The sequence below is a fragment of the Rhinopithecus bieti genome, unplaced genomic scaffold (genome assembly GCF_001698545.2).
Source record: "Rhinopithecus bieti isolate Rb0 unplaced genomic scaffold, ASM169854v2 scaffold_20101, whole genome shotgun sequence".
In the NCBI taxonomy this organism is placed as follows: domain Eukaryota; kingdom Metazoa; phylum Chordata; class Mammalia; order Primates; family Cercopithecidae; genus Rhinopithecus; species Rhinopithecus bieti.
This window is the reverse complement of record NW_016810242.1, coordinates 2,656,078-2,674,742: the sequence shown is the minus strand read 5'-3', so window position 1 is coordinate 2,674,742 and position 18,665 is coordinate 2,656,078. Positions and strand designations below refer to the sequence as shown.

Sequence of the window (18,665 nt, the reverse complement as noted above, 5' to 3'; positions counted from 1 at the left end):
TTTTTTTTCTGAGATGGAGTCTCACTCTGTCACCCAGGCTGGAGTGCAATAGCACGATTTTGGCTCACTGCAACCTCCACCTTCTGGGTTCAAGCAATTCTCCTGCCTCAGCCTCCTAAGTAGTTGGGATTACAAGCACACACCACCACACCCGGCTAACTTTTGTATTTTCAGGAGAGACGGGGGTTTCACCATGTTGGTCAGGCTGGTCTCGAACTCCTGACCTCGTGATCCACCTGCCTCGGCCTCCCAAAGTGCTGGGATTACAGGCATGAGCCACTGTGCCCAGCCACCAACGATTTCTTAAATAAAATAGCAAAAGTACGATCCAGGAAAGCAAAAGAAAATAGGGATAAATCAACCTCATCAAAATTAAGAATTAAAATTCTTAGAAAGGTATTTTTAATAAGACCAGCCACAGAATGAGGAAAAAAATACTTACAGATCACATATCTGACAAATGACATATCCAAAATATATGAGGAATTCATACAATAGATAAGACAAAACCAATTTTAAAATAGACAAAAGAGGCCAGGCGCGGTAGCTCACACCTGTAATTCCAGCAGTTTGGGAGGTGGAGGCAGGCAGATCACCTGAAGTCAGGAGTTCAAGACCAGCCTGGCCAACACGGTGAAACTATCTCTACAATACAAAAATTAGCTGGGCATGATGACAGGTGCCTGTAATCCCAGCTACTTGGGAGGCTGAGGTGGGAGAATCGCTTGAACCCGGGAGGCAGAAGTTGCAGTGAGCTGAAATCATGCCATCGCACTCCAGCCTGGGCGACAGAGCAAGACTCCATCTTAAAATAAAATAAAATAAAATAAAATAAAATAGACAAAAGACTGAACATTTTACTAAAGATATATGAATATCCAATAAGCATATGAAAAGATGCTCAACAGTATTAGTCATTAGGGAAATGCAAATTGAAACCACAATGGTTATCACTGCACACCTCTTGAAATGGCTAAAATTAAGTATTGATGAGGCTGTGGAAATGGAACTTACATACACTGCTGGAAGGAAAACGTAGAAATGGAACCTACATACACTGTTGGTAGGAAAATGTGATCATGGAACCTGCCATACACTGCTAGTGGGAAAATGGTACATGGGAAAATGGTATAACCACTTAGGAAAACAATTCAGCAGTTTCTTAAAATATTAAACAAGGCCAGGTGTGATGGCTCATGCATGTAATCCCAGTACTTTGGGAAGCCAAGGCAGGAGGATCACTTGAGCCCAGGAGTTTGAGATCAGCCTGGGCAACATGGCAAAACCCGCCTCTACAAAAAAATACAAAACAATTAGCCAGGTGTGGTGGTGTGTGCAAAGACTAGCACACAAATGTTCACAACAACTTTATCTGTCATAGTCAAAAACTAAAAACAACCCAAATGTTCACCAAAAGGTGAACTGGCAAATAATTGTAGAATATCAATGGGATACTGTCAGCAATACAAAAGAATTAACTATCGATACATGCAACAATATGAATGAATCTCAAAATATGCTGAAGGAAGCCAAACAAAAAATTAGTATATATCATACAATTCCACCTACAGTTGACCTTCCATAAATTCCACATCCATGGATTGAACCAACTGCAAATCAAAAATACTCCGTAAAAAGAAAAAAATACAACTATAAAAAACGCAGATACAAATTTTAAAAAACAATACAATATGGCCAGGTATAGTGGCTCAATCCTGTAATCCCAGCAAATCCCAAATTTGGGAGGCTGAGGCAGACGGATTACCTGAGCTCGGGAGTTAGAGACCAGCCTGGGCAACATGATGAAACCCCATCTCTACAAAAAATACAAAAAATTAGCCAGGCATGGTAGTGTGTGCTTTAATCCCAGCTACTCGGGAGGCTGAGGCATAAGAATAGCATGAACCTGGAAGGTGGAGGTTGCAGTGAGCCAGGATCATACCACTGTACTCCCCTGGGTGACAGAGCGAGACTCTGTCTCAAAAAAAGATATATATATATACACATACACACACACACAAATATATATAGAGAGAGAGAGAGAAAGAGAGTATAAAAACTATTCACATAGAATGTACATTGTATTAGGTATTTTATGTAATCTAGGAATGGTTTAAAGTATATGGAAGGATAAGCCTAAACTATATGCAAATAGTATGCCATTTTATATATGGAACTTGAGCATCTGAGGATTTTGGTACCTGTTGGGACCCTGGAACAAATCCCCTGGTAAATACTGAAGGATGAATGTACATAAAATTCTTCAAAATCCAAACTAATCTGTACAGATAGAAAGATTAGTAGCTGTCTAGTGTTAGGCTGGGGAAAGGGGGGAATTACAAAGGGATGCAAATAAACTTTTTAGACAAAATAAGTGTTCATTTTCTTGATTGTGGTAATGGTTTCATGGTTACTTATTTCAAATACATCAAATTACACTTTAAAGATGTGTAGTTTGTTGTTTCAAGTATCCTACTGAATCCGTTTTTCTGTTTGTTTGTTTGTTTTAGAGATGGTGTCTCACTCTGTAGCTCAGGCTGAAGTGCAGTAGCATGATCACAGTTCACTGTAGACTTGAACTTCTAGGCTCAAGCAATCCTCCCGCTTCAGCCTCCCAAGTAGCTAGGACTACAAGTGCAGGCCACGACACCTGGCTAATTTATTTTTTGTAGAGACAGGTTTTCACTATGTTGCCCAGGTTGGTCTCCAACTCCTGGCCTCAAGAGATTCTCCAGCCTTAGCCTCCCAAAATATTAGGATTATAGACGTGAGCCAACCAGGCCTCACCAAAATCTGGTTTCTAAAAAGATATATGAATTGACCAGAATGAAATACTGTAACTCACTTCCTGTTGCTACATTGGCCAAAACAGAACCGCAGATTTTTAAGAACTGCAACCTATTTGTAAGAAATTGAGTTAAGGCCGGGCGCAGTGGCTCAAGCCTGTAATCCCAGCACTTTGGGAGGCCGAGAGGGGCGGATCACAAGGTCAGGAGATCGAGACCATCCTGGCTAACACGGTGAAACCCCGTCTCTACTAAAAAATACAAAAAAACTAGCCAGGCGAGGTGGCGGGCGCCTGTAGTCCCAGCTACTCGGGAGGCTGAGGCAGGAGAATGGTGTAAACCCAGGAGGCGGAGCTTGCAGTAAGTCGAGATCCGGCCACTGCACTCCAGTCTGGGCGACAGAGCGAGACTCCGTCTCAAAAAAAAAAAAAGAAAAGAAAAGAAATTCAGTTAAATTTCAAAACTGATTCACAGTTTTGTGTGTATGAATCATGCTTTAAGTTTCTGAGTCCTTGAAATCCAAACCCTGGGATATAAATTATGAATTATAAAGCATATGTACCATAAGTATAGTCAGGCTCAAGAGGAACTTAGAGAAAGAGAACTAGGCTTACTAAGAGCCCACAGTGTTCCTGAGCTTTTAGAAAAGAACATGTGAAGGTGAGTACACAAGCATGCACCTCTAATCCCAGCTCCCTGGGAGACTAAGGCAAGAGAATTGCTTGACTTCAGGAGTTTAAGACCAGCCTGGGCAACACAGCAAGATCCTCATCTAGGAAAAAACAAAACAAAACAAAAAACCTGTGAATTCTATCAATGTCCTAAAATATCTCCCGTAAGGCCAAGCTCTGAACAACGATTTGGCTGACCTGCTTCTGTGAAAGTGAATTCTCTTTCCTAGAATTACTAATATTAAAGTAGAGAGCCACCTGAATAAATCCTGGAGTAAATAAAGCTATGTCCCAGATGAATACAACTTGTGGTTCTTAAGATTGTGTGGTTTCTTAACTATCAGTAGTCTCACTGGCTTGATCAAACATAAGTAATAGGCCTAGAAAGGCATGGTTTTATAGAAAAAAAAAGTTCATATTTTATATTACTGCTAAAAATACATGAGTTTTAGAGAGCTAACAGACTTTGTTTAACCTTTTTAAAATAAAGAACTATTCAAATGGCTCACCCACATAGAGCTTCCTCATATTATCTACAGTTAATAAAACTTATACAACTCGATGAAGACATTCTGTAAAATCATGACATCCAAAGCGTATCAAGCATCACAAATGTCATTATTTTACAGTCATGGTGCTAATATAAAACTCATAAGTAAACTACAGGATTGGGATACAAATTAACAAACATCATACTGAATACTTTTTATAATAACTACTTGCATTCTTTATTTGTGAGAAGTCAAATTATATAGTGATTAAGAGCACAGATTTGAGAGGAACTGTCTAGATTCGAATCCCACATCAGCCATTTGCTTTCTGTATGATGCTGGACAAGTTCCTCTACATCTTTATGCCTCCAATTCCTCATCTATAAAATGATAAAAACAACAATATTTACCTGATAGTGTAGTTACAAAGATTAAATAAGTTAACAGGCATAAAGCACTTAGAACTGTGCCAGGTTCACAGTAAACACTTAACAAGTTTTCTCATTATCATCATTATCATCATGCTCATGACTGTCACAGTTACGAAAGTTAAGATTAATATGTAGAATTAACACCATCAGTGACAATCTAAAAAATACCAATATATCTACTGAGAATTCATGCAAAAAAAAAGGACTTGAATAGACATGTCTCCAAAGAAGATACACAAATGGCCAATAAGCAATAAAAAGATGCTCAATATCATTAATCATTATGTAAATACAAATAAAAACCACAATAGAATATCACTTCGCACCTACTAGGATGGTTAAACCAAAAATGAATAATAAATGTTGGCAAGGAAATGGAGTAATTGGAACCCTTGTGCATTGCTGGTAAGGATGTAAAAGGGTACATACAGCTGCTGTACCAAAACAGTTTGGCGGTTTCTCAAAAGGCTAAATATAGAACAACCATATGCCCAGCATTTCCACCCCTAGGTATACAAGAATGGAAAGCAGAGACTCAAATAGATATTTGTATACCAAAGCTCATAGCAGCATTATTCAAAACAGACAAAATGTGGAAACAACCCAAATGTCCATCAACAGATGAATGGATAAAAAATGTAGTTTACGCATACAAAGGAATATTTATTTAGCCATAAAAAATGAAATTTTTATACATATTACAAGAATGGACCTTGAGGCCATTAAGCTTAGTGAATAAGTCAGACATAGGAGGACACATGTATGATTTCACCTATATGAGGTACCAAGAATAGGCAAATTCATGGAGACAGAAAGAATAGAGGTTACCAGCTGCTAAGAGGAGGGGAAAGGGAGAGTCACTGTTTAATGGGAAGTTTGAAGACGATGAAAACATTTGGAGTATAGGTAGTGGTGATGGTTACACAACACTGTGAATATATTTAATGTCATTAAATTGTACACTTATGAGGGTTAAAATGAAAGTTTGCTATATTTACCATAATAAAAAAAAAACAAAATAATTTATTGGTTACTCTATCTAGCATCCTCACTATTATTCCTGCAGTTCACCAAAGAACTAAACATCTGTTGTTATCCACATGGGTCTCAAAGAGGCAGAGAAGATACGATAAGACATACTGTTAAATTCTAAGACAACTTAGAAAAGCACAAAAATACCTGTAATACATTTTAACACAAATATGTTAAATTTAAAACAGTAAATGTGAACTTCAATAATAGAGAAAACTACTGGATTGGGAGCCAAATAGTAATCATCTCACTTCACCAAGAATCATTAGGAGTCACTAACTTTTCACAATTATTTCCCTGATAAAATGGAGAAATGACTTATCATGTTTAATAAGTTTGTTGGGAGAAAAAAATGCAAGGTTTTCAAGATTGTAGGGAAAAGCAACTCTAAAACATATAATTTCATACAATATGCTCACAGGTAAACAGAATAATATTACCGGATATATATGGGGAAATTTATTACGCTAGTTAAGCTACAGGAAAAGAAAGATGATCAGCTAATAGATATTTCAAAGTCAAGCCTCTCTCAAGGTGACACTCTGGCATGACAATCTCAGTATAGACCAAAACTACAACCTAAAATGCAAATAACTGAAAATGTTCTCTTAAGCTTATTTTGGCTGAACTTGCAAAAGAATGACTGAAGACTTTCTGACCTGAACAAAACAGGAAGAAATCTGACTATATCTGGGGTATCTTTCTATTTCAATAGGAATCACCATATGATATTGTTCTTTCTTAACCATGTTATCAAGCTAGATTCAAAAACAGGAATATAAATTTTATCTTCTATAAAAAGGAAAATTACTATGAAGTCTTTGTGAAACCAGACAACATTAAAAGTAAAGTCATTGTTTTAGACATTACAACATATCTTTTGTTAGTTGGTAGCTACTGTACTGACCATCTTATTCAAGGTCCATACATTGATACAGAGTAATCACCAACCACTTGGACAAAAAGCAGCCATTTCAAAATAGGAACATGCAATAGAAAGGCCTTGGGTTTCCTCACTCAAGGGCATTCTTGAAATTTACAAATACACATAAAGTTGTACACAGTCAAGCCTAAGGGAACCATGGAGGGAAATCTGTAATTGTGGATATGCTATACTTCAGCACAAACTGGAACATGCAAATATAGATTATAGCCAGGCAAAAATATTTTTAATGCTGTCAGTCACTACCCTGGAGATAGTGTAAAGGCTATCCTTTCTGGAAAATTATTACATAAAATATGACAGTAAAAAATTTTCATTACAAGAACTGAAAAACAAAACAATAATAATCTTCACCTTGTCAGTGTATCCCTCAGATCAACAGAGTTATAGATTAACTCCTAACAATAATGTCATCTACAGCGATTTCATGTTTCCATGTACTAAATTAGTAAAATGCTTTAAAACTACAATTGATTTTACTGAGTTCAAAAGAAAATATGGCCAAGTATAGCAGCTCATGCCTATAATCACAGCACTTTGGAAGGCTGGAGGATTGCTTGAGCTCAGGAGTTTGGAACCAGCCTGGGCAACATAGTGAGACCTCGTCTCTAAAAAAAGTAAACAAAAAACTAGCTGGGTGCGGTGGTGCACACCTGAAGTACCAGCTACTTAGTAGAAGGTAGGAGGATCCCTTGAGCCTGGGAGGTCGAGGCTACAGTGAGCCAAGATAGTGTCACAGCACTCCAGCGTAGTGACTGAACAAGACTCTGTCTCAAAAAAAAAGAAAAAAAAAAAGCCCAAAAAACAAAAAGAGAATGTGTCTAGTAATTTCATATACTTCAAAACTGACAAAATACTGCCATACTTTCCCATTATATCATATCCTTCATATGTCTTCATTATTTAGTACTTATTTATGGAGCAAGATATTTGCATATTCTATCCTGCCTGAATTAAACAAATTTTTCTACAAACCTCCAGAGTATTAACTGGAGAAGGAATTATTTTTTCATTTCACTTTCAAACCACTCTAAGTCATTGTTAAAAGTTAAACAGTTTGTTCTTTTTCTAAGTTTGCTCCTTTCTGGCCTAGCAAGACAAGCTTATGCTTATGTATTACACGCTAAACAGCTAACTGGTAAAAGAAAATTTGGTTAACTTTGTTAATGGTCTATATAAAATATGATTTTTTTCCATAGTCAGATTCCTATTCCCGCCATTGTTTTCTCTGAAGAAAAGATTTTAAATTACTTTAGTCATTAATATTAGTTCTTGTTGCCATTACTTGGATTTGGCTTTGTTTAACATTATGATAAACTTTCCTCAGAACATACCTAAATTAATCCCATGCTATAAAACTGCCTTGTTTACACAGTATTATATAAGACATACAACTCAATCACTCATCCAGGTAAAACTAAATGAAACCATATTCAAACCATGTTCAAAAGAACTTTCATGAATGTCAACTCCTCCTAGCTGAGATAAGTGACCAACTGTGTGCTTCTTGGAATACCTAAAACATATGTCTGCATCAAGTTATTTCAGTTGGAGGGTCTGACATACTACAAATAAGTCCATGGTCATGGATTTGACCTTTAGCAGACCAATTGCTTTGAGTCTATACTTTCGCCCTTCCCTCATTCACTTGGAAATATGCCATTAATCAAAAGGAGTACCATTTGAACAACAAGTAAGTTTTTGAAGGACAGTCTTAAAGGCATAAGGACTCAAGGCACTTAATATGTGCTAAGTAACGTTTAAGGCATTATACAAAATTTATGTAAAAAGATTTTAATACCTTTAATACATTGAAGGTAGCAACACAGCAGTAGAACTTAAAATTATGAGCTATATTTCACATACTAGAGGCAGGAATTACTTTCCAGGAAGGCTTCACCAATTTGGCACTAAGTCTCAGGCCTTTAAAAACATTTCATATTCTTCTAGGAATTCAGCGTAAGAAAACATTCAGAAGTTTGGTTCAAAGATTTGTGCACAAGGACAAATCAGTAAAGCGTTAAAATTTTGAAAATGTTAACATCTAAAATAGAATAATGGTTAAATGTTAAATTAGTCATTAAAAATTATATTTTCATATTATAAAGTCTCAGTAATAAAGCTGTGTGATACTGGCACATGAATATAAACAGACCAATAGAAGAGAAAAGAAAATCTTGAAATAAACCAAAATATAAATGCCAATCTTGTATAGAATAAAGAAGTCTTCTTAAATCAGTAGGAAAAAGTTGGATTCTTCAACAAATGATGGTAGGACAACTGGAAAGCCATCTTTTAAAAAATGAAATTGGATCCATATCTCATATTTAATACCAGACTGGATCAAAGATTTGAATGTAAAAAATAAAACCAAAGAAATACTAGATAAACCAAGAGAGAATTATTTTATAACCTCAGAATAGGAAAACTCATTCTTTTTTTTGTCCCCCAAGGGTATTTAGGTACTTAGGGTATATAGAGGGGGAAAAAAAAAGAATGGGCTTTCCTATTCTGAGATTATAAAATAAAGGTCCAGAGAACTCCCAGGAAAGGCCATTCTAACTATGACATAAAACCAAAAGCCATAAAAGAAAACCTGATACATTCAATTGTGTAAGAATGATTTCTTCATAAGGGTGGAGGGAATACCATAAGAAAAATGAAAATACTGACAACTGTTGCAGATAAAAGGTTCTTTACTTAAATACTAAGAGTACCTTAGTATGCTTTGCTTAATATACTAATAGTTCCTACAAATCACTAAGAAAAGATCCAAGAACCCAATAAAAATGGGCAAAAGGTATGTACAGTTCACAGAAAAGGTTATATTTAAATGGCTCTTAAAAATGAGAAGATGTTCAATCACGCTTAATGTAAGAGATATAAAAAAATTAAGATACCATTTTTACCTGTCAGATTGTTTGATTCAAAATTTTGTGATAATTCACTATGTGTGGGGAGACAGGCACTCTCATATGTTGCGGGCAAAGTACACATAGGTAGGGCAATTTGGCAATATCTTTCAAAATTACAAATACACGTACGTACCTTTGACCTAGCAATTCTATGAATTTTTCTTACCGATATACTCATACACAAGCAAAATGGCTTGTACTCAAGATTATTCACGGCAGAATCACGTGTACTAGCAAAACTTGGGGAATAACTAAATGAGTTATGGTTAATTCAGGCATTATGCAGTCATAAAAAGAATGAGTGACCTCTTTATAAAATGAAAGGAAAATATATCTGAGATACATTAATAAATGACGGGCAGAGGAGGAAGGAAGAATGAATCTCAAAGTGCAGATAAAAATTAATTCTAATGGGTTATCATGTGTAAAATAGAGAAAATGCATATATACAGTAAAAACCTGTGATATCACTTCAGATATAAAGCAATTTACTGGCTCCAGACCCCAGAACTCATGGTCAACTTCATTTGCAGGTTTGTTCTGGTCAGTTCACTAACCTTACAGAAATACAATCCTGAATTTTTTGTAAACTAGATTTCTTGGACCCCACTTATGGCAGGATTTTTACATAACTATCTATCTCTATATTTGCTTCTATGCACATGGAATAGGTATGGAAAGATACATAACAATTTCAAGTATTTATTGATTGGGAAGAGGGACAATGCCTGCCAGATGGCAAGTTGTAGAGGCAAGGAGGAAAGGTAAGGGAGATCGCATGGAATATCTTTTTATACTCTGAATTTTGGAACAAAGGAATATATTACCTATTTTTTTAAATAAATTAATAAAAATATATTTGAAAAAATTTGTTAATGTTTTCAATAACATGAGAAAATACACTTAAGAGAAAAAAGTAGAATGTAAAATATATGCAGTATGATACCAAATATGTATTAATACAAAAAAATCTGTAAACAAAAAAGACTGGAATAAAACACAATAAAATATTAAAAGAATAATTATCTCAGCCAGCTATGGTAGCACACTCATGTAGTCCCAGTTATTCGGGAGGCTGAGGTGGAAGGATCCCCTGAGCCCAGGCAATGGTGATTACGTAAGCTAGGACTGCGCCACTGCACTCCAACCCAGGCATGAGCTATGACTGGCCCACTGCACTACCTTGGGCAACAGAATGAGACCCCGTCTCTAAAACACAATATTTAAAAAAAAAAATAGTTATCTCTAAGAGGTGGAATTATAAATGATTTTAATTTTGGCTTTTCCTAAAATTCTAATTCTTTATGTTAAGCACAAATTATATTCATAATCAGAAAAGGGTATTAATTTTAATGACAGGAATCAGAGGTTAGAAATTCAAGTGGAAGGTACAAAGTTATTAGGCATTATTCAGGGTTCTAAGCATCATACATGAAATTCAAATTTTCTTCAGACATCACTTTCAATCACAGCACCAAAAAAAGTATGGATAATGAGCTTAGGAAAAATATGGAAAAAAATCTCATCTGTCCTCTGGTCTATCTCTTAAGGATTATTATGAAATTATTCTCATCCTCCTACTTTATGGATGTTTTGTCCATTTTTGTTTTCTGTTACCTAGGTAATGGTATTTCCAGCATTTCCCTTAAAAGGCTGTGAAACTAACAATCTGGTATTTCTCACTGTGGAGTTTTCCTGACCTTCAGCTTTGAGAGGCCATCTCCCTAAGGGAAAGCAGTAAGATCTAGAAGCTAAATCAGGAGGCTGAGGAATCTGAAGTTAAGAGTTCCAATCCTGACAAACTGTAGAGTCTGTCTCCAATTTTGGGAATGAGCTAAACTTCCTGAGCCAGTTTCTTTAAAGAGAAAACCTAAAGGATTGCTTTGAAAAATATCAAAACCTATTGACTTTAAGGTTTCATTTTAACTTTTCAGATTATTCTACTGAATTTTGTTTTCTTTTCTACGTTGAATATTTTCCCCTCATTAAATTTTTCACTCTCTCAATCAGTATCTATAAGTATTACCAATCGCTTAGACTCAGGGATGGAAGTAAGGAGTACTTTTAGAAAGTCTGCTACAAGTGACACAATGTGAACGGAACTTGAGCAATGTTGAAGATAATTTATGGAGGGGTAAAAATAAAATCAGGATCTAAATTGAACCCTTACAAGCAAAGCCAACAAAGACAATTAATTGATGTTACTAACACCCAGTAAGGGAAGGTAAAATTCAGATGTCTCATATCTGAACCCAGCTGTAGAGATTAGGAAACTGGTAACTTCCGTATCATAGTCTAGTAGCAAATGAAATGTTGTTATGCCTTCAAGGGTTCAATTTTTATTTCTTTTGTTTACTGTATACTCACTAACACCACTGCACTGGGCCTCAAGACTTCTCTTTTTCCTTCTGTTTGTGTACCACATTACTTCTTGATGGGCTGCGCTCTCACTATAAAATCAACTACACAAAATTTGCAGGGTTTTCTACATACTAGCCTTAGAAGTACTTGACAGCCTTTGGGAAGAAAGGAGTTTTTACAAACATCAGACAGCAATCATCCCTCTGCCAAGACAGGGTGAAGCAATTTTAGTAGTGCCCTTAGCACACTTCAAACTCCTCCTCCTGGTTAACAAGACCAAACAACTCTCTAGTTAGTTAAAAGTTTTTCCAATAGGGAGGGACAAGGGAGAAGAGAGCTGAAGTTTTTCTGAATTCACTGTCATTAGTTGAATGCTTTTTTGTGGTTCACCTACTTAAAAGGTGATCAAATCTCTTTGTGCTACTGAAGAAAGCAACTGCAAAGAACAATTACATAAACCCTCTATTTCAACTTACCTCATCCTTCCTTCTAATGAAACAAAGAATCAGAAACCACTACCTTGCCACCATTTCCTTAGTAATCTTAGTAAAGCCTACTATGTCATGTGAATCTCGTCTTTTTCTTAGCAAACCACAGAAATTTCATTCAATATAGTAGGACACAACTGTACATACCCTTTTTTTTTTTTTGAGACTGAGTCTCGCTCTGTTGCCCAGGCTGGAGTGCAGTGGCACAATCTCGGCTCACTGCACGCTTCACCTCCCAGGTTCATGCCATTCTCCTGCCTCAGCCTCCTGAGTAGCTGGGATTACAGGCACGTGCCACCACATCCTGCTAATTTTGGGGTTTTTTGTTTTTTGTATTTTTAGTAGAGGCAAAGTTTCACCATGTTGGCCAGGCTGGTCTCAAACTCCTGACCTCAGGTGATCCGCCCACCTTGGCCTCCTAAAGTGTTGGAATTATGGGCATGAGCCACTGCGCCCAGCCCATTTTTAAAAATGTGTTCAGTAAATGTTATTACCTGAAAAAGATAAAGGATATCCACACAAACTATTCTCAAAGAGGGGTGTTCTAGAATGTAGTATTATTTATGTCCGAAGATGTGTATGGATCCTCAATTCCATATCTGCAATTCCTAAATCAAAAAAGCTCTGAAAAGCAAAAGATTTTATGAAACTTTTCTGGCAGTAAAGTCTGACCTGCACTGACATAAGGCTATTTATAGTCTTTATACCGCTTGGTATGATTTTTTTTTTTTTTTTTTTGAGACAGTCGCCCAGGCTGGAGTGCAATGGCGCAATCACAGCTCACTGCAATCTCCGCCTCCTGGGTTCAAGTGATTCTCCTGCCTCAGCCTCCCAAGTAGCTGGGATTACAGGTGCATGCCACCACGCCTGGCTAATTTCTTTGTACCTTAGTAGAAATGGGGTTTCACCATGTTGGCTAGGCTGGTCTTGAACTCCTAATCTCAAGCGATCCACCTGCCTTGGCCTCCCAAAGTGCTGGGATTATAGGCATGAGCCACCACGCCCGGCCTATTCATTTGTTTAACTGCAGAAATGTTAACATAACTGTCTAGTCCAAATGGTTGTGGAAAAGAGACTGTGGATGTATAATTCTATTCCTCAAAAATATTTTCACTGTTTGAAAATCAAATAGCAATAAACCAACATGATAGAGGGTAGAACAATACTAAGATGTTATAAATGAAACTATCATCTACATTAATAGAGCACAGAATTTAAATAAGACATACAAATTTTCTCTCAAAAGAAGAAAAAAGGGAGCTATTTAAAGTCACTTAAACAGTACATGCCTAGGCATTCTTAGAAGTTCTTTCTGATTTCAATGAAAAACTGTCTACTCTTAATGTGTTTTAAGGTATTTGGAAATCACTGGAAACTAATAACATCAACAAGCCTATGCCACATCCTAAGTATTGAACTCAAGCTTAAGATTCCAAACATTTCTAAAATATGACTACTCATGTGTAAAGATTCAATTAACAGTACCTGAAGAAATTAAAACAGTTAAGTACATGAACATGTTTGGGGATGTATTTTATACACATTCACTGATTTTCTTCTAGCAATACTAGTTGCAACATTTTAAATAAATTTAGAGACATACCCTCCAGAAATGTAACTTTTAAAAATCTCATCCTGTGTCTTAATTGGTGAGGCATAAGCAGTATCATATAATACAACCAGATAAGACTTCTGTCTCATCAGCTCATATTCACTTCATGAATATGAACTTTTATTAACTCTTACCAAATTCCCACTACCACATTTCTGGAATTAAAAGGTACTTAATGAAGTATGACTAATTCCCTTTTTCTTCTGTTTGCTTAAATAGTACTAGCCCTTTGAAATTTTCCAGCAGGTCCCTATGTTATCAATAAACAATGAGCTGTATACACACTTAATGGTAATAATGTTGATGCTATTCATTTTCTTAACAGAATATTTTACCTAATTCCTTCTGATAATATTAAAATTTAAAAGTACAAGATTTCTTGTTGATCCCTTTCTTGTGCTGATTATATTTCCCCTCTAACTCTCCAAGAGCATATCTGAACACATACTTGCAGACCTGTTACACTGATGAGTGCAGAGCTCCACCGCAGGGAGTCCTAGAGATTGGGATCTTAAATTTCTCCCAGAGTGTCCTATACTCCCCACCCATTCATGGTAAAGTATTTAATTTTAATGTTCTCATTGTTTACCAGAAAGCACAGACAGTGAGGCTGGCTTCGCCACTCCCGTTTCCTTTCGCTATGCTGCTGAGCTTTTTCAGCCAATTGACTTTGCTTTGAGGCTATAAATATCTGAAAAATGTTCTGCATTTGATGCTCTTGGATTCTGTATCCATATTTAGCTGTTTGTGGCATGCCTTTGTTTAAGCTACTCTACCACCCATACAATCAGTCAGGTTGAGATCTGGATGGTCAAAGGACAAACGGATCAACATTCAACAGACATTGACTTACTATGAGCAAGGTACCAATCTGGCAGACAAGTTGACAATGAAGGGGGTGGCAAGATAGGAATACAAAGATAAACAAGACTCCCTGATGTCAAAAATTTTATAGTCTTGACAAGGCATGGGCACAATTTATAATACTGGAATACAACAAATGAAACAGTTTACAACTAAAAGAAAATGAAGATTAGGACAGACAGCATAAATATTTTTCTCTCAGCCACGTCTCAGAAATGTGCATTAGTTTGTGTTCTAAATATAGATCCACCTATTATAAAGCTCTGAAGATATTCCAGAAAAGTTTTCCAAATCATGGCAATGCACAAAACCCTGAGTATATGTATTATGACAATATATACATATGTACACAATATATATGTATTATCAACCAAGGAGCCAAACCTATCAACAACAAACTCAAAATAGTCCCTAGTCTTCAAATTTTGTGAGGCAAACTAATAAAATATTGTTTCTAAAGGTTCCTGTTAAGATGTTCTTTGGGGGGGTTACTTCTGTTGTTATTTGTTCCCATCATGATTTGAAACAGAAGTATATTGCAGGAGATGTAAGCTGCACTTAATAAAGCTCCTAATTATTACGCTATCTTTAGAACCCACATGGCTATGTAGGTTAGGTCTCAAAACTGGATGAGCTAGACCTAAGCAACATCCCCATACTCACTTCCTATCTTGTGAAAACATTCCAAATAGATAAACATCTGCCTTCAATATATCTTCTTTGAAAACTCAGTTCACTGACCTTTTGATAAAACTGCTCCCCAGAATTCCCTGACAATCATGATTTAAATACATAAGTTAAGGGCTTGGTTAATGCCTGGCCCCAAGAGCCAGGATAAAGATTATAGGCCAACCTGTAGGTAAAATAATGGGCCAAGCCACAGAATCAGACAACTTTAAAACTAAAAGGGACCACAGATACCAATTACTCCAGATTCCACTTTTATGCTGAAACCTAAAGACTATGAGTTAAAACTACTTGCCCAGAGTTAGACAACCAATCGGTGCCAAAGCCAGAATGAAATCAGGTTCTCCATCCCCAGTTATATACTCTAGGTTTCTAGTTGTATCCTCTAGGCTAGGTTCCCAATTTGTAGATTTCCCTAAAACATGTTAGACTACACTCATCAAAGTCTCTTTAAATTGTGAGAACCTAGATGATCCAAGACAATGAAGGTTTTGAACACACAGACAAGAAACAAGAAAACAAAACTAGTGTATTCTCCAAATTGTTTTCCACATTCTATTATTTTATTTCAAAGTTTTACTTCAAAGTTTTCAAACATACCTCCTGTTCATACAATAGGCAACTTAAAACTAGCTAAGGACATAACCAAGAGTCATCCAATAGTTCTGAAATATTTACATCAAACTAAAGACAACAAAGTAGTATCCAGGATGCGCTGCCTCAAAGGAAGGAAAGTAGCAACACTAAACAATAAATAAAAACAACTTCTGTTTAATTGAGAAAACAAAAAAAGTTACAATGCAGTGGAAAGTCTGCATTAGGTCACAGAAATGCAAGGCATGGTATGTATGTGTGTGTGTGATGTCTGATATGAAGTCTTGAAATCAACTGAACTATGCAGAAAGAAAACTTCTAAGTCGTGGTCACTCCTGAATAACAAACATATATCCTGTTCAGAAGGACGAAAGAAAAAAACATAATGTAAACTTGCTCTCTCTCTCTCACACACACACACAATATACAATATATATTTCACAAAACAACCCCTAGGAATGGACTACAAAACAACATATGTTTATAGACGTTTATGTCCTTACAAACGAAGAACGATAGTTAACACTAGGTCCAGAGAACCCAGATAGTTTTGGATACTTGAAATACCGAATTATCATATAAACGCATTCTTAGAGTAGCATGGCCCTATTTCTAACATCACACACAAAAAAACAGTATGCCAAACAAGTGCGTAAGGAGAGGAAGATGATAGAATGGGAAAACGTTGTAACTACAATATGCTGTAATTCATATGCACTTTCAGATTCTCATCAACCTTTGTTATAAATGACCAGCTAAGTGGGATTAGCAGGCAGACCGAAAATCGGGCACCAAAGTTTGTAATATAATTTGCTGAGAACAAACTGGGTGACCTTGCATCGTCTTCCACTCCTTTGCTTTAAGTCTTCCGGTAAGTAGAGTAACATCAAGAAACAGCCAGCAAAATAGAGTGGTACAGAAATAAATCCTTAAGAACTGGTTATAAGAAGAATTGCTCGATTTTTATGATTAAAAGGGCCACTAGCGATGACTTAATCCAATCTGCTCACTTTACAGATGAGGAATCACAAGCCAAAAATGTGACTCGATCTGCCGCAAATCACACAGCCATTTAGTGGTAGAACTGAGGCAAGAACTTAGATCTCTGGACTCCTAGTTCTATGATCTTTCTAACAGTGATGGACATGAAGTCTTGAAATCAACTGAACTATACAGAAAGAAACCTTCTAAGTCTTGGTCACTCTTGAACAGTAAGCATACACCCTGTTCAGAAAGATGAAAGAAAAAAACATAAAGTACTTGATCCCTAAAGGCTTAGATGCACATGACTGCAGGATAACATCTTAACATTGTGTTTGATCCCAGGTGCTTCAAATTTGCCATCTTATACTCAGCCACATTACTAATGTCTTTTGTAGTCACGTGAGCTAGGCGATAAACATCTTACCGTTTCAATATTTCGGAAAGCCACAGCTCAGTCCTGAATGCCAGGCTATAAATCCTTAAGCTATGAGTTTTCAAAACCAGCATGGTTTTAGTGCTGCCACAAGGCTCACACTAATAGAATCTCATCATTCAGTTTTAATTAAAGAGGTGGTTACCAGGAATGCAGAAAGAGAAAGTTTTAGTGTGTTCATCACTTTTAACCTGCTGAGTGGCAACCCAGTCACTTTACAACGAGATTCAGAAACAATAGTGTAATCTGAAACAATCCACACCCGTTGGAATAAGTGGTTGCTTTTAGAGAGAGTGAGGTTCAGGCAGAGGTTATAGATTAGTCTGCTCCCATCAAATACATAGTTTGGATTTTTTTTCATTCATTGGCTTACCCTCTGCTTTTTCATAATATCTTGGTTTCCAGTCTTGCCTCATTCAACAAGAAAAAGAGACGAAAACCCATTCACTTGGTTTCAAGGAGTTTTCCATCATGCCTTCTTGAAGACTGATTGCCTGGCAGTTCCCCTAGAGTAATCGCCTAAGCATTACGTCTTGAGATAGCCCAGCTCCCGCATTAAACTTACTGCAGATGTCTGAAGAGGTCCAAAGACCATACTGAGTCACATCCCTGCCCAAGTGACAGTCTGAAGAAACTTGTCAGAAACGCACCCCCAGAACAAAAGGGATGTGGGAAACTGACCTAGCACGGATTATGACTGGGAATGAGCCTGAGACTTAGGGAATGAATTTCAGCCCAAGCAAAAATAGGAAACATCAGCCTGTAAGACGGCCTATGATCCTTACCGTACACCCGGACCCAGCTCTGTTGCTGGCACACGGACTCCAGAAGGATCCGATCCAACATGCCACCGGCCACGGCTCCACTGACTGGGACAACCGCGTCCAGTTCCTCCGGGGGCAGCGGCGAGTCGGACTCCAACGCCGGGAACATCTCCGGCCAGGACAGCGCCTCCGCGGCTCCTCCGGACGACGGAGAGAGCTCCATGGTGCCCCGGGGCGGGGGGACCGGGGAGGGAACCAGGCGGCGGCTTCGGGGCGGGCGGGCGCGCGGCTCCGCGTCCTGCTTGTGGGAAGGGGAGGAGGAGGAGAGCGCGCCGCGAGGGCAGGGACCCGAGCGGCAGCCAAAGCGGACACCTCTCACCTCCTTCCCGGTCGCCCACTGCCCAAGGCTCGGGCGCTGCAGCCCACCTGCAGCCGGCGGGCGGGACCCAGGCCGGGAGGAGGATCCAGCGTGGCCCCGACCAAGGGTGGATCCGGGCTCAGGTGTGTGTGGGTCCCTCCCGGGAGAGGACGCAGAAGAACCCGGGAGGGGAGGCTCGCCCTCCCACCTCCTCGGAGCCGCCTTCTTCAGCCCCGCTGGCGTCTCTCGCG

At 37.7% G+C, this 18,665-nt stretch overlaps 1 protein-coding gene across 4 annotated transcripts in view; it reads right to left on the bottom strand.

The window, feature by feature from the left end:
- The window catches only part of RASAL2 (RAS protein activator like 2), a 405,409-nt gene extending 386,989 nt beyond the window's left edge, over nucleotides 1-18,420 (bottom strand). For all 4 annotated transcript variants that reach the window (XM_017891678.1, XM_017891679.1, XM_017891680.1 and 1 more), the window contains exon 1: nucleotides 18,078-18,420. In XM_017891678.1, coding sequence (XP_017747167.1) covers nucleotides 18,078-18,279 — 202 coding nt within the window. In that variant the 5' untranslated portion in view covers nucleotides 18,280-18,420. The remainder of the gene's footprint in view (nucleotides 1-18,077) is intronic.
- Nucleotides 18,421-18,665: the final 245 nt, after the last annotated feature.